This window comes from Amyelois transitella, chromosome 13 (assembly GCF_032362555.1).
Source record: "Amyelois transitella isolate CPQ chromosome 13, ilAmyTran1.1, whole genome shotgun sequence".
In the NCBI taxonomy this organism is placed as follows: Eukaryota; Metazoa; Arthropoda; class Insecta; order Lepidoptera; family Pyralidae; genus Amyelois; species Amyelois transitella.
In genome coordinates, this window is record NC_083516.1 from 10,730,663 (window position 1) to 10,749,522 (window position 18,860).

The following is an 18,860-nucleotide window of genomic DNA, read 5'->3' on the forward strand; positions in this document are numbered from 1 at the left end:
GTAAGAGGCGACTATGGGATATGCTTACAAACTTGGGATTCTTTTTTAGGCGATGGGCTAGCAACCTGTCACTATTTGAATCTCAATTCTGTCATTAAGCCAAATAGCTCAACGTGGCCATTCAGTCTTTTCAAGACTGTTGGCTCTGTCTACCCCGCAAGGGATATAGACGTGACTATATGTAGGTATGTATGTATTAAGCGGGGATTAAAAAGAGGTTTGCTCCATTTTCACGAATACCAATCTATTTATTTTTATATTCTAAAACGCAGTAGTTTTTGTAAATCGACGCTAGCAATATTTCAAAGTGGTCCATTTTACAAATAGATAAAAAAAGAAAATTTATCATTTCGCTAACAATGTTGATGGAGTTACGATCTTTTAGAGTGATTCCGCTATCAAAATAGCTTTATCCAATATCGCATTTATATTTTACGATCACTATTCTTACTACAACATCCAAGATTTTATAATTCTTCATCGTAGTAACATCAATTTTATTAATTCTACTATAAAGCTGTGCCCGCGACTTCGTCCGCGTGGAATAGTTATTTTGGGCATCATTGAAGCCCTCAAGGGTGAATAATTTTCCCCTTTTTTTTTCACATTTTCCATTATTTCTTCGCTCGTAATAGTTGAAGCGTGATGTTATATAGCCTAAGGCCTTCCTCGATAAACGGTCTATTTAATGCAAAAAGAATTTTTCAATTCGAACCAGTAGTTCTTGAGATTAGCGCGTTCAAACAAACTCTTCAGTTTTATAATATTAGTATAGATAATGTCCTTACGATAAAGAAACTCCGACGAACACTGTCTATCCCACTAGTTCTATTGCGTTGTGGAGTTCCCATGGCGGGACGAGTGAGACGATATTGTCCCTGTAGAGTAAGGTAAGCGACAGTACAAACTATTCCCTTTTTTTTTGCATTTTGAACGTAAAATGTTCAACATACATACATATATATGGTCACGTTTATATCCCTTGTGAGGTAGACAGAGCCAACAGTCTTGAAAAGACTGATAGGCCACGCTCAGCTATTTGGCTTAATGGTAGAATTGAGATTCAAATAGTGACAGGTTGCTAGCCCATCGGCTAAAAAAAGAATCCCAAGTTTGTAAGCCTACCCCTTAGTCGCCTTCTACGACATCCATAGGAAAGAGATGAAGTGGTCCTATTCTTTTTTGTACTGGTGCCGGGAACCACACGGCAAAATGTTCAACACAGGTGGACTGTACCTTAACACCTTAACTATGTCACCTTGTCTCTGTCATGGACAGACATACTTTCTGACTTGACATATAGACGAATAAAACTGACTGACTGATTAGTAAAAAAAGGACCATCGATTGGACTGAGAAGACGATGAACAGAGAAGGCACGGCTTGAACGAGGATCTGAAATTCTGGTGTTTTTATTGTGACTGACCCATCAGACCTATGGCCCGTTCAGATCGTGAAAGACAATCAAGAGGGCCTTATAAACTTGTGTATTTTATTTAAGGTAATCATCATAAGCTATCCAGTTGAACGTGGTTCTACCCTGTTGGCCATGTCTGCCTCGAGGTATAAAGGAACCATCATCATAGCAACCGTAGGATGTCCTTTGCTTGGGCATAGGTCTCTCCCAATGAATTCCACCTCGCTCTGTTTAAAGCGACCTGTATCCAACGTTCTCTCGCAGACCTTCAGCTAATCATCGGGGAATCATCGTGAACAAGTATTTTATAAATAGTTAGGTGGGCACTTAAAATATCTATCAGCTTATGGCATGGGCAAAAAAATAACAGCGCTGATTTAAATAATGAACCGTGTGGTTCCCGGCACCAATAAAAAAAAAGAATAGGACCACTCCATCTCGTTCCCATGGATGTCGTAATAGGCGACTAAGGGATAGGCTTATAAACTTGGGATTCTTCTTTTAGGCGATGGGGCTAGCAACCCGTCACTATTTGAATCTCAATTCTATCATTAAGCCAAATAGCCGAACGTGGCCTATCAGCCTTTTCCTGACTGTTGGCTCTGTCTACCCCGTAAGGGATAAAGACGTGATCATATGTATGTATTTAAATTTGGAAAGAAAATCAATGTTACCCCTAGCCCTTGGCTTGGTCAGGAGTTTCAGGACAATGTCATCATAGGCCCTCTCGTCAGCGACTCCTGAGTCTTTCACCAGCTTCTCTTTGACTGCGATGCAGATGCCGCTGCGAGCCAATAAAGCTTCCAGCTCTTCGAAGGCCTGGTAACAGAAATTCGAAATTAAGAAAAGGGTACTTAAATTCTATAGGCACCAACACAAAAAAATAGGACCACTCTATCTCTTTCCCATGGATGCCGTTAAAGGTGACTTAGGGATAGGATTATGAGCTAGGGATTCGTTTTTAGGCCATGGCCATCCGTCTAAACGTCAAGTCATAGAGACACGTTCAGATGGATGGCATAATAATGGATTTTAGATCCTTAAAGTACATACATACATATGATTACGTCTATATCCCCAGCGGGGTAGACAGAGCCACCAGTCTTGAAAAGACTGATAGGCCACGCTCAGCTGTTTGGCTTAGTGATAGAATTGAGATTCAAATAGTGACAGGTTGCTAGCCCATCGCCTAAAAGAGGAATCCCAAGTTTATAAGTCTATCTCTTAGTCGCCTTTTACGACATCCGTGGGAAAGAGAAGGAGTGGTCCTATTATTTTTTGTAATGGTGCCGGGAACCACACGGCACTGCCGGGAACCACACGGCACTGCCGGGAACCACACGGCATCCTTATAGTAAGAATTCATATAAGAGACGGACTGCTAGTCTATCGCCTCAAAGAAGAGTCCTATAAATTCCCTTAATTGGATAACATCTGGGGGTTTGGAAGTACCTTCACCAAGACGAGCCAAGCGAGCCGTACGGGCATTACCTATCTTGAGACGTCTCTGTGTTCTCATAAGTTTAGTACATACATATGTACATACAGTCATATAGTCACAATAGCCCCAAAAAGACCGATAGGCCACGCTCAGATATTTGGCTTAATGAAAGAATTGTGATTCAAATAATGACAAGTTGCTAGCCTGTCACCTAAAAATTATAAGCCTGTCCCTTAGTTGCTTTTACGGCATTCATGTAAATGACGCATTTTTAATCGGGCGTCATAACGTTTTAACCATCGACGCACTAAGAATGTTAATTAGATTGGTAATAAAGCATTCGAATTGAAATCATTGTCGGCCTATGAATATTCAATAGCAGCTGCATAATCTGTTTTATCTATTCGTATTATTGTACGGGCCGGAGTTTTGGCAGACATAGATATGGCTAGATACCGCAAGCTGTGTCTGTATGAAAACTAAGCGTGTCACATGTTTTTTTTTCCCATGTTTACAGTGAAATTAAGAAGACGATTTCTAAGTTTCGGTCATCTTTTTTAATAGCAAATTCTACAGTTTGTACAAGATGTTGAGAAATAAGATTTCATCAATGCAATTTAGAATGGAATTTGACGGCCTCTGTGGCGCAGCGGTAGTACGCTTGTCTGTGTCATCGGAGGTCCCGGGTTCGAATCCCAGCCAGGGCATGATGAGAAAAGAACTTTTTCTGATTGGCCTGGGTCTTGGATGTTTATCTATATAAGTATATAAGTATTTATTATAAAATATAGTATCGTTGAGTTAGAATCTCGTAACACAAGTCTCGAACTTACTTCGAGGCTAACTCAATCAGTGTAATTTGTAAAAAAAAAAAAAAAAAAAAAAAAAAAAAAAAAAAAAAAAAAAAAAAAAAAAAAAAAAAAATGGAATACAGTTCAGAAAATCTACATACTTGCTATCTTTAACGACATTCATGGGAAAGAAATGGAGGATTCATTTTTCTAATGGTGCCTAGAACTATACCACTCAGAAAATTTATTAATAATTTTAATAATTTTGCCACGCAAAGAAAATGCATTGGCCGTGTGGCCGTGTGGTTCCCGGCACTAAAGAAAAGTAGTACCCCTCCTCTCTTTCCCATGGATGTGATGGATGATGGATCTGCTAATAAACTTGGGATCCTTCTTGTAGGCGATGGACTACCAACCTGTCACTATTTGAATCTCAATTCCATTACAAAGTCTGGCCTTTCAGTCTTTTCAATACTGTTACCTCTGTCTATCCCGCAAGGGATATAGACGTGACTTTATGTTTGTATAAAGAACATGCACTTGCAGGGTCTAGCTTTATTTATATGTCTGCATTTTGGAGGTATTTGTACCTGTGCGTTAACGTGCATTTCATTTGTGGTAAGTGATATTCATAGAGGTTTAGTTTGCAAATTTGGTTAATTAATTAGATACCTGAATTGCATTAGTTGTACATTTTGGTGAACAGTGTGTAATGGTGGTTAAATAAATATAAATCTATACATATAATAAATCTGTAGAAGGGTCAATTCTGTACATTGAAAATATTGAAAAAATAAATAGCAGGGGGTGTTACTGGATCGATACCAAACTCAAATATGTGATTAAAAATTTTTTTGTCTGTCTGTCTGTCTATATGTTCAGGCGTCACGTGAAAACTAACGGTTCGATTTCGATGAAACTTGGTATAATTATACCTTATTATCCTGGGCATAAAATGGGATACTTTTTATCCTAGAAAAATACGTAAAAAAAATCTTCCTCCATCTTCCTCCTAGCTTTTAGTCCACGTTGCATCCTCACCACTCTGGAGAGGGACCAGGGGTATGCCTTTTGACCATGGACCCTGGATTAGGTGAGCCAGGTTTATACACGAAGCGACCTCCGCAACCCTTGCAGGTAAACCTAACCCGTATTGGAGCGATCATGGTTACTCATTCAGTTTCCTGAATGTGCAGGTTTCCTCACGATGTTTTACCTCACTGTAAAAGCATCGGTTAGTATTCAAACTAATGTTATGTACATTAGTTTGAATACTAACCGATGCTTCGTAAACAGTCATTGATACATGGCCGAGATGGGATTCGAACCGGTGCCTTTCTGCGCGTAATGCATTTTAACCTTACCGATTCGATCGATCGATCATGGTTACTCATTCAGTTTCCTGAATGTGCAGGTTTCCTCACGATGTTTTACCTCACTGTAAAAGCATCGGTTAGTATTCAAACTAATGTTATGTACATTAGTTTGAATACTAACCGATGCTTCGTAAACAGTCATTGATACATGGCCGAGATGGGATTCGAACCGGTGCCTTTCTGCGCGTAATGCATTTTAACCTTACCGATTCGATCGATCGATCATGGTTACTCATTCAGTTTCCTGAATGTGCAGGTTTCCTCACGATGTTTTCCTACATCTTTGTCCATTACGTGGTAAAATGACCCTTTCAAATTTTACACACATACAATCACGTCTTTATCCCTGACGGTATAGACAGAGCCAGCAGTCTTAAAAAGGTTGATAGACCACGTTCCGCTGTTTGGCTTAAGTATGATAGAACTGAGAATTAAATCTCAAGAATCTCAAGTTTTTAAGCCAAACCCTTAGTCACCTTATACGACATCCGTAAGAAAGAGACGGAATTGTCCTTTTCTATTTTATGTTAGTACCTGGAACCACACGGCATTAAACGAAAACTTTACCCGAACATACCTTGATACCATAACTGGATTCCTCATAAATGATGGACACGTAGCTCCAACCCAGCCTCTTGACTATCTCCACCATCGCTCGCACCTGGTGCAGGTCCGAGGGTATGGTGCGCGTGAAGTACTCGAAGCGGGCCTTATTTGACAGCTCGGGCGATGTGGAGAAGAAGGAGACCTGGTTATACAACGTGATGTAAATTAACAGGTTTCGTACACGAGGAATTGTGAAGAAACGGTGTCGATGAGTAAGCTCATTTATCAGACATTCAAATTAAATTTTTTTTTTATTCAATGTTATGGTACTCGAAGCGGGCCTTGTGTGACAGCTCGGGCGATGTGGAGAAGAAGGAGACCTGGTTATACAACAAGATGTAAATTAACAGGTTTCGTACACGAGGAATACATACATACATACATAAAATCACGCCTCTTTCTCGGAGGGGTAGGCAGAGACTACCTCTTTCCACTTGCCACGATCTCTGCATACTTCCTTCGCTTCATCCACATTCATAACTTCATTCTACGAGGAATTTCGAAAAAAAAAAAACGGTTTTGTTGAGCTCATTTGGCTGAAATTCAAATTCAAAATTTTTTTATACATCATTACGGAACATTTCAGACATCACTCAAGAATTGTCACATCTTTCGATTTCACAACATTCAATGACGTCAAATTAAATAACTCAAAACTGAGTTTACTGACGCTTCCATAGCGTGCAAAAGAAGCGGTGACAAACTGCACTGCACCATTTTACCTGTGGTATCTTGAAGAGCCTGAGCAGATTGGCGACCTGCACGGAGGTGACGCTGGAGGCGGCCCCCACCACGCCGGAGATCACCTTCCTCAACGCCGTCGCGTTACACGCGTACTCCGCATCATCGATGTTGCTGATAGATCCTGAGGGAATAAGGAGGCAAATTTTAAGATATTTAGATTCACAAAGAGGTTTGTTCAATGAGTGTGGGGAGACAAATTTGAAGATATTTAGAGTCACAATGAGGCTTGTTCAATGAGTATGGACATTAAAACAAAGAGGAATTACATGATGTCGTAAAAGGTGACTAAGGGATAGGCTTATAAACTTGGGATTCTTTTTTAGGCGATGGGCTAGCAACCTGTCTCTATTTGAATCTCAATTCCATCACAAAGCCAAACAGCTGAACGTGGCCTATCAGACGGATTTTCACGCTAGCAGGAATAGAAGAATAAGACAGGTCGCTGGGTTTTCAATAGGCAGCATAAAAGTTATTCGATAAATGAATTGCAATATGACCAAAAACAAAAGTAACGTCAACGGCACTTCCTTCACTATTGTAGGTATAAATTTTATTTGATCGTATTGCAATTTATTTACAACCTTTTTTTTTTGAATAATTGAAAACATATATATTTTTTTTAATTTATATATGTAACATATTCTGTTTATATCTGTGCAGCTCCAGCGTACACAAAATAGAATTCCCTTTGAAAGAAAATGTTTTACCAATATTTGGTCATTTATTGCGAATAACATTGATTTCACTAGTTTTTTATTGAGTATCATTCAAAACATTTCACATAAATTGCAATTCTATGAATTTTTTTTATATCGTTCAAAGTTATCACTATCACTGTTTCAATCTAAATTCTATCATCAAGCCGAATAGCTGAACGTAGCCTATGTTTTTTCAAGACTGCTGGCCCTGTCTACCCCGCAAGGGATATAGACGTGACTATAATATGTATGTTATCAAAAGTAGATTTATTTTTTAATGAACATTGTTTATTCGACAATTTCAAATTATTTACCGGTCTCGTGTTCATTTTGGTAACATTAATAAAGGATTCTCGTTAATAAGTTAGTAAGTACAATAAAGAATAGGACCACTCCATCTCTTTCCCATGGATGTCGTAAAAGGCGACTAAGGGATAGGCTTACAAACTTGGGATTCTTTTTTAAGGCGATGGGCTAGCAACATGTCTCTATCTCAATTCTATCATTAAGCCAAATAGCTGAACGTGGCCATTCAGTCTTTTTATGACTGTTGGCTCTGTCTACCCCGAAATGGATATAGACGTGACCATATGTATGTATGTGTATTCTCGTTAATTACCAGTTAGCATAAATAAATTAAATTTATCCAAATTTTAACGCGCATTTGTTATAGCTATTCTTTAAATTACCCCGGCATTACTAATTAAGTCTAATACGAAGCAAGAATGTACTTCCATACCTTTTTTAAGTTATAATTTTAATCTTATTATTCACCGTCTTCACTCTAAAACACTGTCTTTATAAAGCTTAATGTATTTTGTAAATAGAGTTCAGAGCTTTAGATAAACGAGTCAAAGTTAATTTGGAAACTTCAGCAAAAGCACAGACGTCTAGGCATGTTTCAATAGGCATCGGATGGCTTCTCGGAGCTTTCACTCAGTGGAGTGGGCGGACGTGGGTTTGAATACTGATGTGATGTTACTGTAGGTACAAGCAAAATTGCGCTGTAGTTATTTTAATTTGTGCCGTGTGGTTCCCGGCACCAATACAAAAAAGAATAGGACCACTCCATATCTTCCCCATGGATGTCGTAAAAGGCGACTAAGGGATAGGCTTACAAACTTGGGATTCTTTTTTAGGCGACGGGCTAGCAACCTGTCACTAGTTGAATTTCAATTCTATCGTTAAGCCAAATAGCTGAACGTGGCCATTCAGTGTTTTCAAGACTGTTGGCTCTGTCTACCCCGCAAGGGATATAGACGTGACCATATACATATATGTATGTATGTATGTGTTATTTTAATTTAAGCGTTGATGATGTCGGGCAAATTTTGTTATTGTTATTTCGAGACAATGTCAGAGAGACAGTAACGCCAGACAACATTGTCAGATATTTCAAGTTCATATTTGGGTCACTATGAGACGGTATCAATAGGTTAGATAACATTTAGCTCTCAAAATAGAGGTCTTTACTTTATCTATACATTATAATAAAACAGTAAAAATATATTGGTTAGAGGGACACTTAGAATGAATAATAGAAAGCAAAAAGAGTCTGTCTGTCTGTATGTATGATCACGCTTATCTCCGAAAGTTCTGAACCGATTTACTTAAAACTGTGGCAAGTGGAAAGATCTATACGTAAAAATATTTTTATCGGGTGTAAAAAGAGAATGCTAAACGGCATTCAGTGCGCCTTTGGTACATTTGTTTTTTGTGCAATAAAGTTTTAAATAAATAAATAAATATCCTAAGTTTGTTTAACCTACAATTCGCTTAACAATGACATTCTTGAGTTCCTTGATCTTCATTGTGGTCGCTGGTATAATTCTATTCCTGTGCAGTCAAAGGAATTGTGGCATTCTCGAAATTCCCGACTAAATATTAAGCTAAACTCTGGTACTGATTTCAGTGTAGATTCCGAGGTATAAGTTGAGCTGTACTTGGTCTAACAAATTCATTGTTGAGGATTAAGATTGTGTATAATTGTTTATTTGAGATTTTGTCTGTAAAGTCCATGATATAAATAGATATAAAGGGTTTAAACATCTAAAAATAGTATATTATTATAAGTTCTTAATGAAATTTGTGCAATTTATAGTTTTGAGCAAGATTTTTAGGCACTTACTTTGTATAATATTGAAAGTTAACGATGATGTAATGGATGTTAATAAATACTCTTCTTCGTCCTGTTATTAGTTCTGGTTGCATCCTCACCACTTTGGAGAGAAGTCTGGGGTATGCCTTTGACCATGGATCCTAGATTGGGTGAGTTAGGGTTAAACATGAAGCGACTCCCATCTCACCATTGCAGGTAAACCTAATCCATATTGGATCAATCATGGTCTCACCTCCAGTTGCCTGAATGAGCAGGTTTCCTCACGATATTTTCCCTCACCGTAAGAGCATCGGTTAGCTATCAAACTAATGTACATAACTTCGAAAATAGTCATTGGTACATGGCCGCGGTGGGATTCGAATCGGTGCCTTTATGCGCAACCCGCGGACTTACTACATCAGTATTAAGGAGTATTACAGTATTTTAAACAAAATTAGTATGCGCATACACACCTTTGATAAAATCCACAGCCATTTCCAGTCCGTAAGTATCTTTATCACAATCATCTAGAATATGGGCACCAAGGACAACCCCAGGTATCATTTTCCTCTCATTAATTATATCTAAAGTATACAACATCGTTTCCAAAGCTTGCACCCCCCCTTGTGGCATCACAGGACCACAAGTCATGCTATCCGATCTCTCATGCACCATCATTAGACCACCAAGTACTAAATCTCCTTCAATAACTGCCTCCCTTTTAATAGGCCAGTGTGGATGATGTTTCTTATCTCTCATTTCACCTATCTGATCATTGGACATGTTTATCCAATCGCTTTTGCCATCATTTTTTAATATAATATCGTAACTAACTAAATCTCTATCGATAAGTGAATTCAGATTTGACATTGGCTCAAAGAAGCCCTGTTCGTTGTACTGTTCTGTCATGAAATGTTGTTTGTGTTTATGCCGGTGGTGGTGCCTGATGTTGGGGTTGTCTTTGAAGTGGTCGTTGCTGGGGTCTGGTCTCATTTCGGAGTGCGGTATGATGAGGAGCATCCCGATCGCCAACCACTGTTGGCCGGGACGCATAATGTTTGCTGTTTCATGCCATGCTCATTAAATGTTTCCTCCATGCTGTCGTATGGAGCGGCATTTTAATCTGTAACAATAGAAATTTAAAAATTGTATCTTATTGCGGTATAATTTTTGCTTAAGCAATTTTAGTAGAAATGAAGGTTAATAATTCTTTACAAAGTTAACGTAGATATTTTAAATTCAAATAAAAGTTCCTGTTGAATTTCCAAAATGGCCTCGTAAAAACATGGTATGAGGTAATTAAATAGGTTCCTTACAAATTAATTTGTAAAGGAATATTACTTTTACCAAAATATGTACGTTTCAAACTTTCTTAATGACTAGAATGATTAATTAGGTTCGCCTTTTGATGTAAAATAAGAAATAACTTGTTGACATTAAAAAAAAACATTTTTTTAATTAACTTGTGAAGATTTAAATCAAAATTGATTGCCTAGTTTTCAGAAAATCCCCTTTTAACGCTGACCTACGTCATGCTGTAAAACTTAATACGACAGGTCGTTAGGGTGAGTACACACTGCAGAAAAGTTGCTGCTACTTCGCAAATGGAACCATTCTACGCTAAAAACGCTTACAATGTATAATATTCACTGATAATGTAATAAAAACAAACAGAATTAAATTAAACAGTCGAGATCGAAATGAGCATGACTTGTTTGTTTGTATGTTTGTTTGTTTGTAAACTTTTTATTGCACATGCAAAAATAAATATAACAAATTACAAAACAGAAATATATTATTATTACTTGTTTTATTCGACTACATTATAAGCTTTACAAGGCTTCTGTGGCGCAGCAGTAGTACACTTGTCTGTGACACCGGAGGTCCCGGGTTCGAATCCCGGCCAGGGCATGATGAGAAAAGAACTTTTTCTGATTGGCCTGGGTCTTGGATGATCATCTATATAAGTATTTATTATAAAATATAGCATCGTTGAGTTAATATCTCGTTACTCAAGTCTCGAACTTACTTCGAGGCTAACTCAATCTGTGTAATTTGTCCCGTATACGAGTATATTTATTTATTTAATTGCGATTCAAATAGTCAAAGGTTGCATCACAGTAAAAAAAAGTTGGTTGATATAAAATCGTCCTGTGACCAAACCTGTAAATGGTGACATTTAGCACCCTCCCGGCACACCCAGGGTTATGTTTCGCACCGTTTTTGGGTCACCGGGTTCCCATGCATAATTACATAATTATCTGAAAACGTGTCGCGTAAAGTTACGTCGTGATATTAATGGGAAATTGTACTTCTGAATACAGGAAAGGTGTGGTCGGGAATATATGAAGCGTGGACTGTTTTGTACTAACATATGTACTTACATACATATACATACATATAATCAAGTCTATATCTCCTTGCGGGGAAGTCAGTGCCAACAGTCTCAAAAAACCCATCAGACCACGGCTAGCTGTTTAGCTTAGTGATATAATTGAGATTCAAATAGTGACAGGTTGCTAGCCCATCGCCGATAAGCCTATCACTTAGTCGCCTTTTACGACATCCGTGGGAAAGAGATGGAGTGGCCCGGCACCATAAGAAATAAGAATAGGACTTTTTTCTTATGGTTCCGGGAACCACACGGCACTAACCTAACACATTTGACGGCCTTGTGGCGCAGCGGTAATACGCTTGTTCGTGTCACCGGAGGTCCCGGGTCCGAATCCCAGTCAGGCTATAATGAGAAACGAACTTTCTCTGATTGGTGTGGGTTTTGGATGTTTATCTATCTAAGTATTTATTATAAAATATACCTATTATCGTTGAGTTATTATCTCGTAACACAAGTTTCGAACTTACTTCGAGGCTTACTAAATGTGTGTAATTTGTCCCGTATATATTTATATTTATTTTTATTTACATTTGAGAAAGGAGCAATAGTTTTCGCATGAAACGAGTATAGGCATACAGATGTTAATTCTATAAAAACTTGTTTGTTGGTACCTACTAACGAAAAGCAGGCCATTTATAGCTGGCAAAATAATGGGATTCAGATTAAAATAAAGAGCCCATAAGACCTTAAAGAAGTATCTTCTTAATCGGTTACTTATTACTGAGTATCGTGACTCCTGACTCTGTTAACCTCTCAGAGATCTGATCCGACCATAAAGAAGTAATCAAAGTTTATAAGCCTTTCCCTTGATTGACTTTACAATTTGCGGCAAGAGAGTCTTGGCACATTATGTATTTTCTAAATTGCAAGAGTAGCAAAACTTAATTATATTTATACTGATCAGATTACAGTAAACAAATGGATGATAAGACGTATGGATAAGATAAGGATATTTGGAAATTCCCACGGCAAAGAAGCCGGGGGCAAAAGTTAGTTGTGTGTAATATAATATAAGCTGCTTTTAGCAACAGGATAACTTGATAATTCTTTTTGCCTCTTGGCAAACGAAGTTCAGCGCATTTTTAAGATGATATACCGGGAACTCTGAAAACACATTTCACTTATTTATAACCCCTTGCGAAGAAACGACGGGGTGTTGTAAGTTCTTCATCTGTGTGTGTGTGTGTGTATAATGTCGGTCGCATCGCATCTCAGTTAACGACCGAAGGAATCAATGTTGGTTGTTTTTTTACATACGTCCATACAAATAGGCACGTCTATATCCCTTGCGAGGTAGGCATAGCCAACAGTCAGTCGAAAAGACTGATAGGCCACGTTCAGATATTTGGTACCAGATTCCAAAAGTGTTTATTGTATTGTCCGGAGTGTTTTAATGGAAATCGATCTAAGATGGCATCTACTACAAAAGCCGGAAGTTATATTTTGTCACATTTGTATCAAATAAAAAGATTTAAGTATTAGATCTGTCACTATGACAAAAATGTATCGGGGGGAATAATTTTTATTTTAATTGCCATAATAGTCTTTGTTACATCGCATCTAGAGCGAAGCTCGAGATCCTTCAAAAAAATAAAAAAAATCCTAATAAACACTCGCTTGATTGGATCACTTAGTGATCTTTTCTTTCTTAGTTGCATATAATTCTCTTAAGGAAAAATATATATTTTTTCCTTTTTATAGAGAACCCACAAAGCATTAAAAAGTCCGCGTCCAAAGCCCGCCTTTTTTGAATAAAGATATTGATGGCATTCCCTCTTAAATGGTGACATATAAAAAGTTCTCTAAATAAATCATCCCTACTGAGAAACTTTTAAATAGGCACTTCCAGGGGTAAAGAAATATTGAGTTACGTTACCCTGGAGTATAGAAGGAAATAAACAAAATTGGGGAATTTCAAAATGAGGCCCAATTATCTTAGGTTTAGTCGTTTCTGGGTAAGAATCTTAGGATCTGTATGTATATCATGGTGACTGTTTAGCAGCATGCATGGTTTATTAAATAGTAGATTTTAAGCTTCTTTTTAACTCTGAAAAAGAATAGGACCACTCCATCTATAATCCATAAATATCGAGAAATGCGACTAAGGGATAGGCTTATAAACTTGGGATTCCTCTTGTGGGCGTTACGTTACGGTCTTCCAACTATTATTAAGAATGAGTTAGCCTCGAAGTATGTTCGAGACATGTGTTACGAGATACTATTTATTAATTATTTATTTAGAGAATTTTTAAATATGTCACCATTTAAGAGGGAATTATTAATTACATACATACATACATACATAAACTCACGCCTCTTTCCCGGAGGGGTAGGCAGAGACTACCTCTTTCCACTTGCCACGATCCCTGCATACTTCCTTTGCTTCATCCACATTCATAACTCTCCTCATGCAAGCTCGGCGGTTTCGGGCACTTTTGACCTGACCCTTCACCAGGACATCCTTAATTTGATCAAGATATGTTCGTCTAGGTCTTCCCACCCCGACCTTTCCCTCCACACTCTCCTTGTATATCTGCTTAGTCAACCTGTTTTCATTCATCCTCTCCACATGACCGAACCATCTCAACATACCCTTTTCTATTCCTGTAACTACATCTTCTTTCACATCACAACACTCCCTTATCACGCTGTTCCTTATCCGGTCACTCAATTTCACACCCAACATACTCCTTAACGCTCTCATTTCCACTGCATTTATTCTGCTTTCGTGCTTCTTTTGCCATACCCAACTTTCACTCCCATACATTAATGTCGGGACCAACACGCCCCTGTGCACAGCCAGTCGGGCCTTTTTGGATAGTTTCTGACTGCTCATAAAGGCATGCAAAGCTCCATTCACCATGTTCCCCGCGTTCACTCTCCTTTCAATATCACTATCACACTTGCCATCTGATGTAAACTTTGATCCTAGATATACAAACTCTTTCACTTGCTCAACTTTTTCTCCTCCAATCAAAATATTACATGCTGTCATTTCTTTCTCCATTTCAAAAACCAGTGTTTTAGTTTTACTTACGTTCACTTTCATTCCTTTCTCTTTTAAAGCTTCATGCATACAGTTTACCATCTCCTGTAACTCCTCCGCTGATGACGCCAGTATAACCTGATCGTCGGCATAGAGCAGACATTTGACGAGTAATTAATTCATCCTTAATCCACTTTCAGACTCTTTCAAATCTGTCAAACAACTATCCATAAATAGGTTGAACAGCCACGGTGACGCAACACATCCCTGCCTAACACCTTTCTCAATCTTAAACCACTCAGTGTGCGCTCCGTTTATCCTGACACAAGCACTCGAATCCTCATATAAGGATTTCAGTGCTCGTATCAAGAGACTGCTCACCCCATGCATAGAAAGTGCTGACCACAATTCATTCCTCTCAACTCTGTCATAGGCCTTTTCCAAATCCACGAAAGTGCAATAGACTTTTTAGACTCTTGGCCAAAAACTTTTCGGCTATGCACCGCAAAGAAAAGACCTGATCAGCACATCCCATTCCCTTTCGAAATCCCGCTTGAGCATCCCATATTTTGTCATCAGTTTCATTCCTGACTCTATTAATCAATACCTTAGCATACAATTTGCCGACGACGCTAAGCAGGCTTATACCACGATAATTTTTGCAGTCCAGTTGTGACCCTTTTCCTTTGTAAAGTGGCACAATAACAGCCTTACACCAATCTTTTGGTACTCGGCCGCTTCTCCAACACAAATTGAAAAGGCAGTACAACTGTCTAGCTACGACGCCTTTTCCTGCTTTAAGCATCTCGACCGACACTCTATCATACCCGGCAGCCTTACCCGCTTTCATACTCTTAAGTGCTTCCACAATTTCAAACATTTCAATTTCGCCTTCCACCTCATTCTCTTTTTCTTCGCTATAGCAGAACTCTTTCTTATTTTCTTCCTTTTTTTCAAATAAACTCTCAAAATAGTCCTTCCATATCTTTAGCACACATTCTTCTCCTTTCACAACGCTACCATCCTGGCATCTGATCCTAGTCAGCTCTCTGGTTATAGTTTTTCCTCGGGCTGACCTTACGGATTTCCAGAATACTTTCAGATTTGACTGAAAGTCTTCTGATAGCCTTTTATCAAAATCCTCTTTATACTCTTCTTTCTTTCTAATCACAGCTTTCTTAACCAAATCTTTCATTTTTTTATATTCCTTACGTGCTTCATTCACATCCTCATCTATAACCTCTTGCATTCTTAAGTTAGCTTTTGCTGCTAACAAATCCAGCCATGCTTTCTTCTTTAATCGCACAAGTTCTTGCACATCTTTACTCATCCACGCATTTTTGTGATTTTTCCCTTTCCTTCTTCTACTTACACCACACACTTCAACAGCTACTTTCACAATTCTTTCTTTAAATTCCTTCCATCCATCTTCAATATTGCTCCTCTCATCTAAATCTTCAATTTCATCCTTCAATCTATTAATATACTTCTTACCTACATCCATATCTTGCAAATTTTCTACTTTCACTCTTTCCAAAGCGCTGGTTTGCTCCCTTACCCTGTGCCGCCAGCGATTGAAGATACCCCTTATCCGGGATATCACCAGTAAATGGTCCGAGTCAATGCCAGCACCGCGATATGCACGGGTATCCAGCACTTTGTTCTTCAATCTTTCATCTACAATCACAAAGTCTATCATACTTTTTAAAATACCTTCCACTCTTGTATAGGTGTGGATCTCTTTATGTTGAAACATTGAGTTCGACACAAAAAGATCCCACTCTAGACAAATTTCTAATACACTTCTTCCATTATCATTCACCTTTTCGTCACCAAACGCACCAAGCACCTTTTCATATCCATCACGCTTTACACCCACCCATCCATTAAAATCACCTAACATAATAATCTTCTCATTTGGCTTGGTAACTTTCAATACTTCTCTTACACTATTCCAGAACTCCTCGTTTTCGCTTTTTGCTGATGTTGTACCCCTCGAACCCACATCCCACGGTGCATAAACACCTAGAACGAAGATCCGAGTGATTCCAACTTTCAGCCTAATCCATAGAAGACGAGGGCTGACACACTCATACTCATTCACACACTCAGCCATTCGTGCAGAAAGGATTAGACCGACCCCTTGACAGCCTCGGCTGGTACTGGAAATTCCAGACCAATACGCCGTGTAAGGGCCGTGCTGCGTCGCGTCGCATCCTTTCCGCTTCGTTTCATTCACGCACAACACATCCAACCGTCTTTCACCCATCATCTGACATACTTCCTCAATTTTATCCTTCATTCCTCCTCTTACATTCATCGTCGCAAAGCGGCTTTCAGCAGACCGCATACCGCTCCCGCCGGAAACGAGACGTGATGGGGTGCGGACACCATCGCCGCCATTTAGGTGCTCTTTAAAAAAATTTGCATCCATGCGATTCCCACGAGACGCAAGGGAACAATTTTGTCCGCCCCAGCAGAGCCCCGCATGCCAGGGTAAGGCTAGCCATTACCTGGGGGTCGCCCAACCCCATGGCGGAAGTGGCACGCTCGAGACTAGGCTCGCCCCTAGCCATGCATCCATCGGCGCGGCAGACCTTAGATTGGCATATATGGCCTAAAAGTTAATCCCAAGTATATAAGCCTATCCCTTAGTCGCCTTTTACGACATCCATGGGAAAGAGATGGAGTGGTCCTATTCTTTTTTCTATTGGTGCCGGGAACCACACGGCATATTTTTAATTAACCTGTCACTATTTTAATTTCAATTCCATCATGAAGCCATACAGCCGAACGTGGCCTTTCAGTCATTTCGAGACCTATAGCTCTGTCCGTAAAGGATATAGACGTGACGTGAAACTGAACAACGATAGTTTATCGCGCGATAAAAACGGCGTGGCGCGTGTCATACTACGGGGCCTGTTTTTACACGCGCAGTAAAATAATATACCACCAAAAATATAACAAAATGATTTTTCATTTCGCAGAAAACAACTAAACCCCGATCGTATTTCACGCGGGCGTCAAATTAATCATCGTCGTTTGAATTCCGCCAGGGAAAGGTATTTTTGAACCGACCACGACATTTCGAAACAAAGCATGTAAGTATTACATTACAAATATTTTTAAAATATTTTTAGGTTTTTTACAAGTACACTGGCAATATAGAAAATTATTACTTTAAGCTTGACCCTGTGATAGTTATATTTACATATATATATAATCACGTCTTTATTTCTTTAGGGGTAGATAGAGCCTATATAGTCTCAAAAAGACGTTCACATTAAGCTAAATGGCTTAATGACGGCACTAAGGGGCTCATAATTATAGCGACAGGTTGCTAGCCAATCGCCTAAAATAAGAATGCCAAGTCAATTAAGGAAGAGCATGTAACCTTCCAGCATGGAAGCTTGCACTGGGTGATTGTATGCCTATTCTCTTAGTCGCCTTTTACGATATCTATGTGGTCCTGCTTCACAAGGTACCGGGAAAAACACCGATCTTTTTTTCAGGACGCAAAAAGACAAAGGGACTTTTCGTGTATATTTGTTAGTAGAGGCCGCCCGCGAGCGCATGGACACCCTATCAATCCCGCGGGAACTCCGGGATAAAAAGTAGTCAATATGTTATTCTGGGTCTTCAGCTACCCACATACCAAATTTCATCGTAATCGGTTCAGTAGTTTTTGCGTGAAAGAGTAACAAACATCCATAATGACATCCTGACACACTCACAAACTTTCGCATTTATAATATTACTAATATTCCAAAAGTTATACTTAATCCGATCTGACTTCGCGTCGATAAGCAGCTAATCGCTCTACCAATATCTGTCGGCATAATTTTCATTTCAATGCACTTTTGATATGAATTAATTTAACTAAAAACGGCGTTTAGAGGAAACTGTCCACGACTTTGTGTACATACATATCATGTCTGCATCTCTCATAATAAATAGTCTCGAAAAGACTCGAAGGCTACATACATACATATATATGGCCATGTCTATACCCCTTGCGGGGTAGACAGAGCCAACAGTCTCGAAAAGACTGAATGGCCACGTTCAGCCGGTTGGCTTAATGATAGAATTGAGATTCAAATAGTGACAGGTTGCAAGCCCAAAGTAAATCCCAATTATATAAGCCTATCCCTTAGTCACCTTTTACGACATCCATGGGAAAGAGATGGAGTGGTCCTGTACAGCCAGCAACAGCTAGTAAATAAATACATACATACGGGACAGATTACACAGATTGAGTTAGCCTCGAAGTAAGTTCGAGATTTGTGTTACGAGATACTAACTCAACGA

At 38.9% G+C, this 18,860-nt stretch overlaps 1 protein-coding gene across 1 annotated transcript in view; it reads right to left on the reverse strand.

The window, feature by feature from the left end:
• LOC106129294 (metabotropic glutamate receptor 2-like) overlaps nt 1-10,224 on the reverse strand; it is a 46,778-nt gene extending 36,554 nt beyond the window's left edge. The window contains exons 1-4 of the mRNA XM_060947426.1: nt 9,645-10,224; nt 6,354-6,496; nt 5,603-5,773; nt 2,092-2,236 (exon numbers count right to left, since the gene is read on the reverse strand). Coding sequence (XP_060803409.1) covers nt 2,092-2,236; nt 5,603-5,773; nt 6,354-6,496; nt 9,645-10,224 — 1,039 coding nt within the window. The remainder of the gene's footprint in view (nt 1-2,091; nt 2,237-5,602; nt 5,774-6,353; nt 6,497-9,644) is intronic.
• Nucleotides 10,225-18,860: the final 8,636 nt, after the last annotated feature.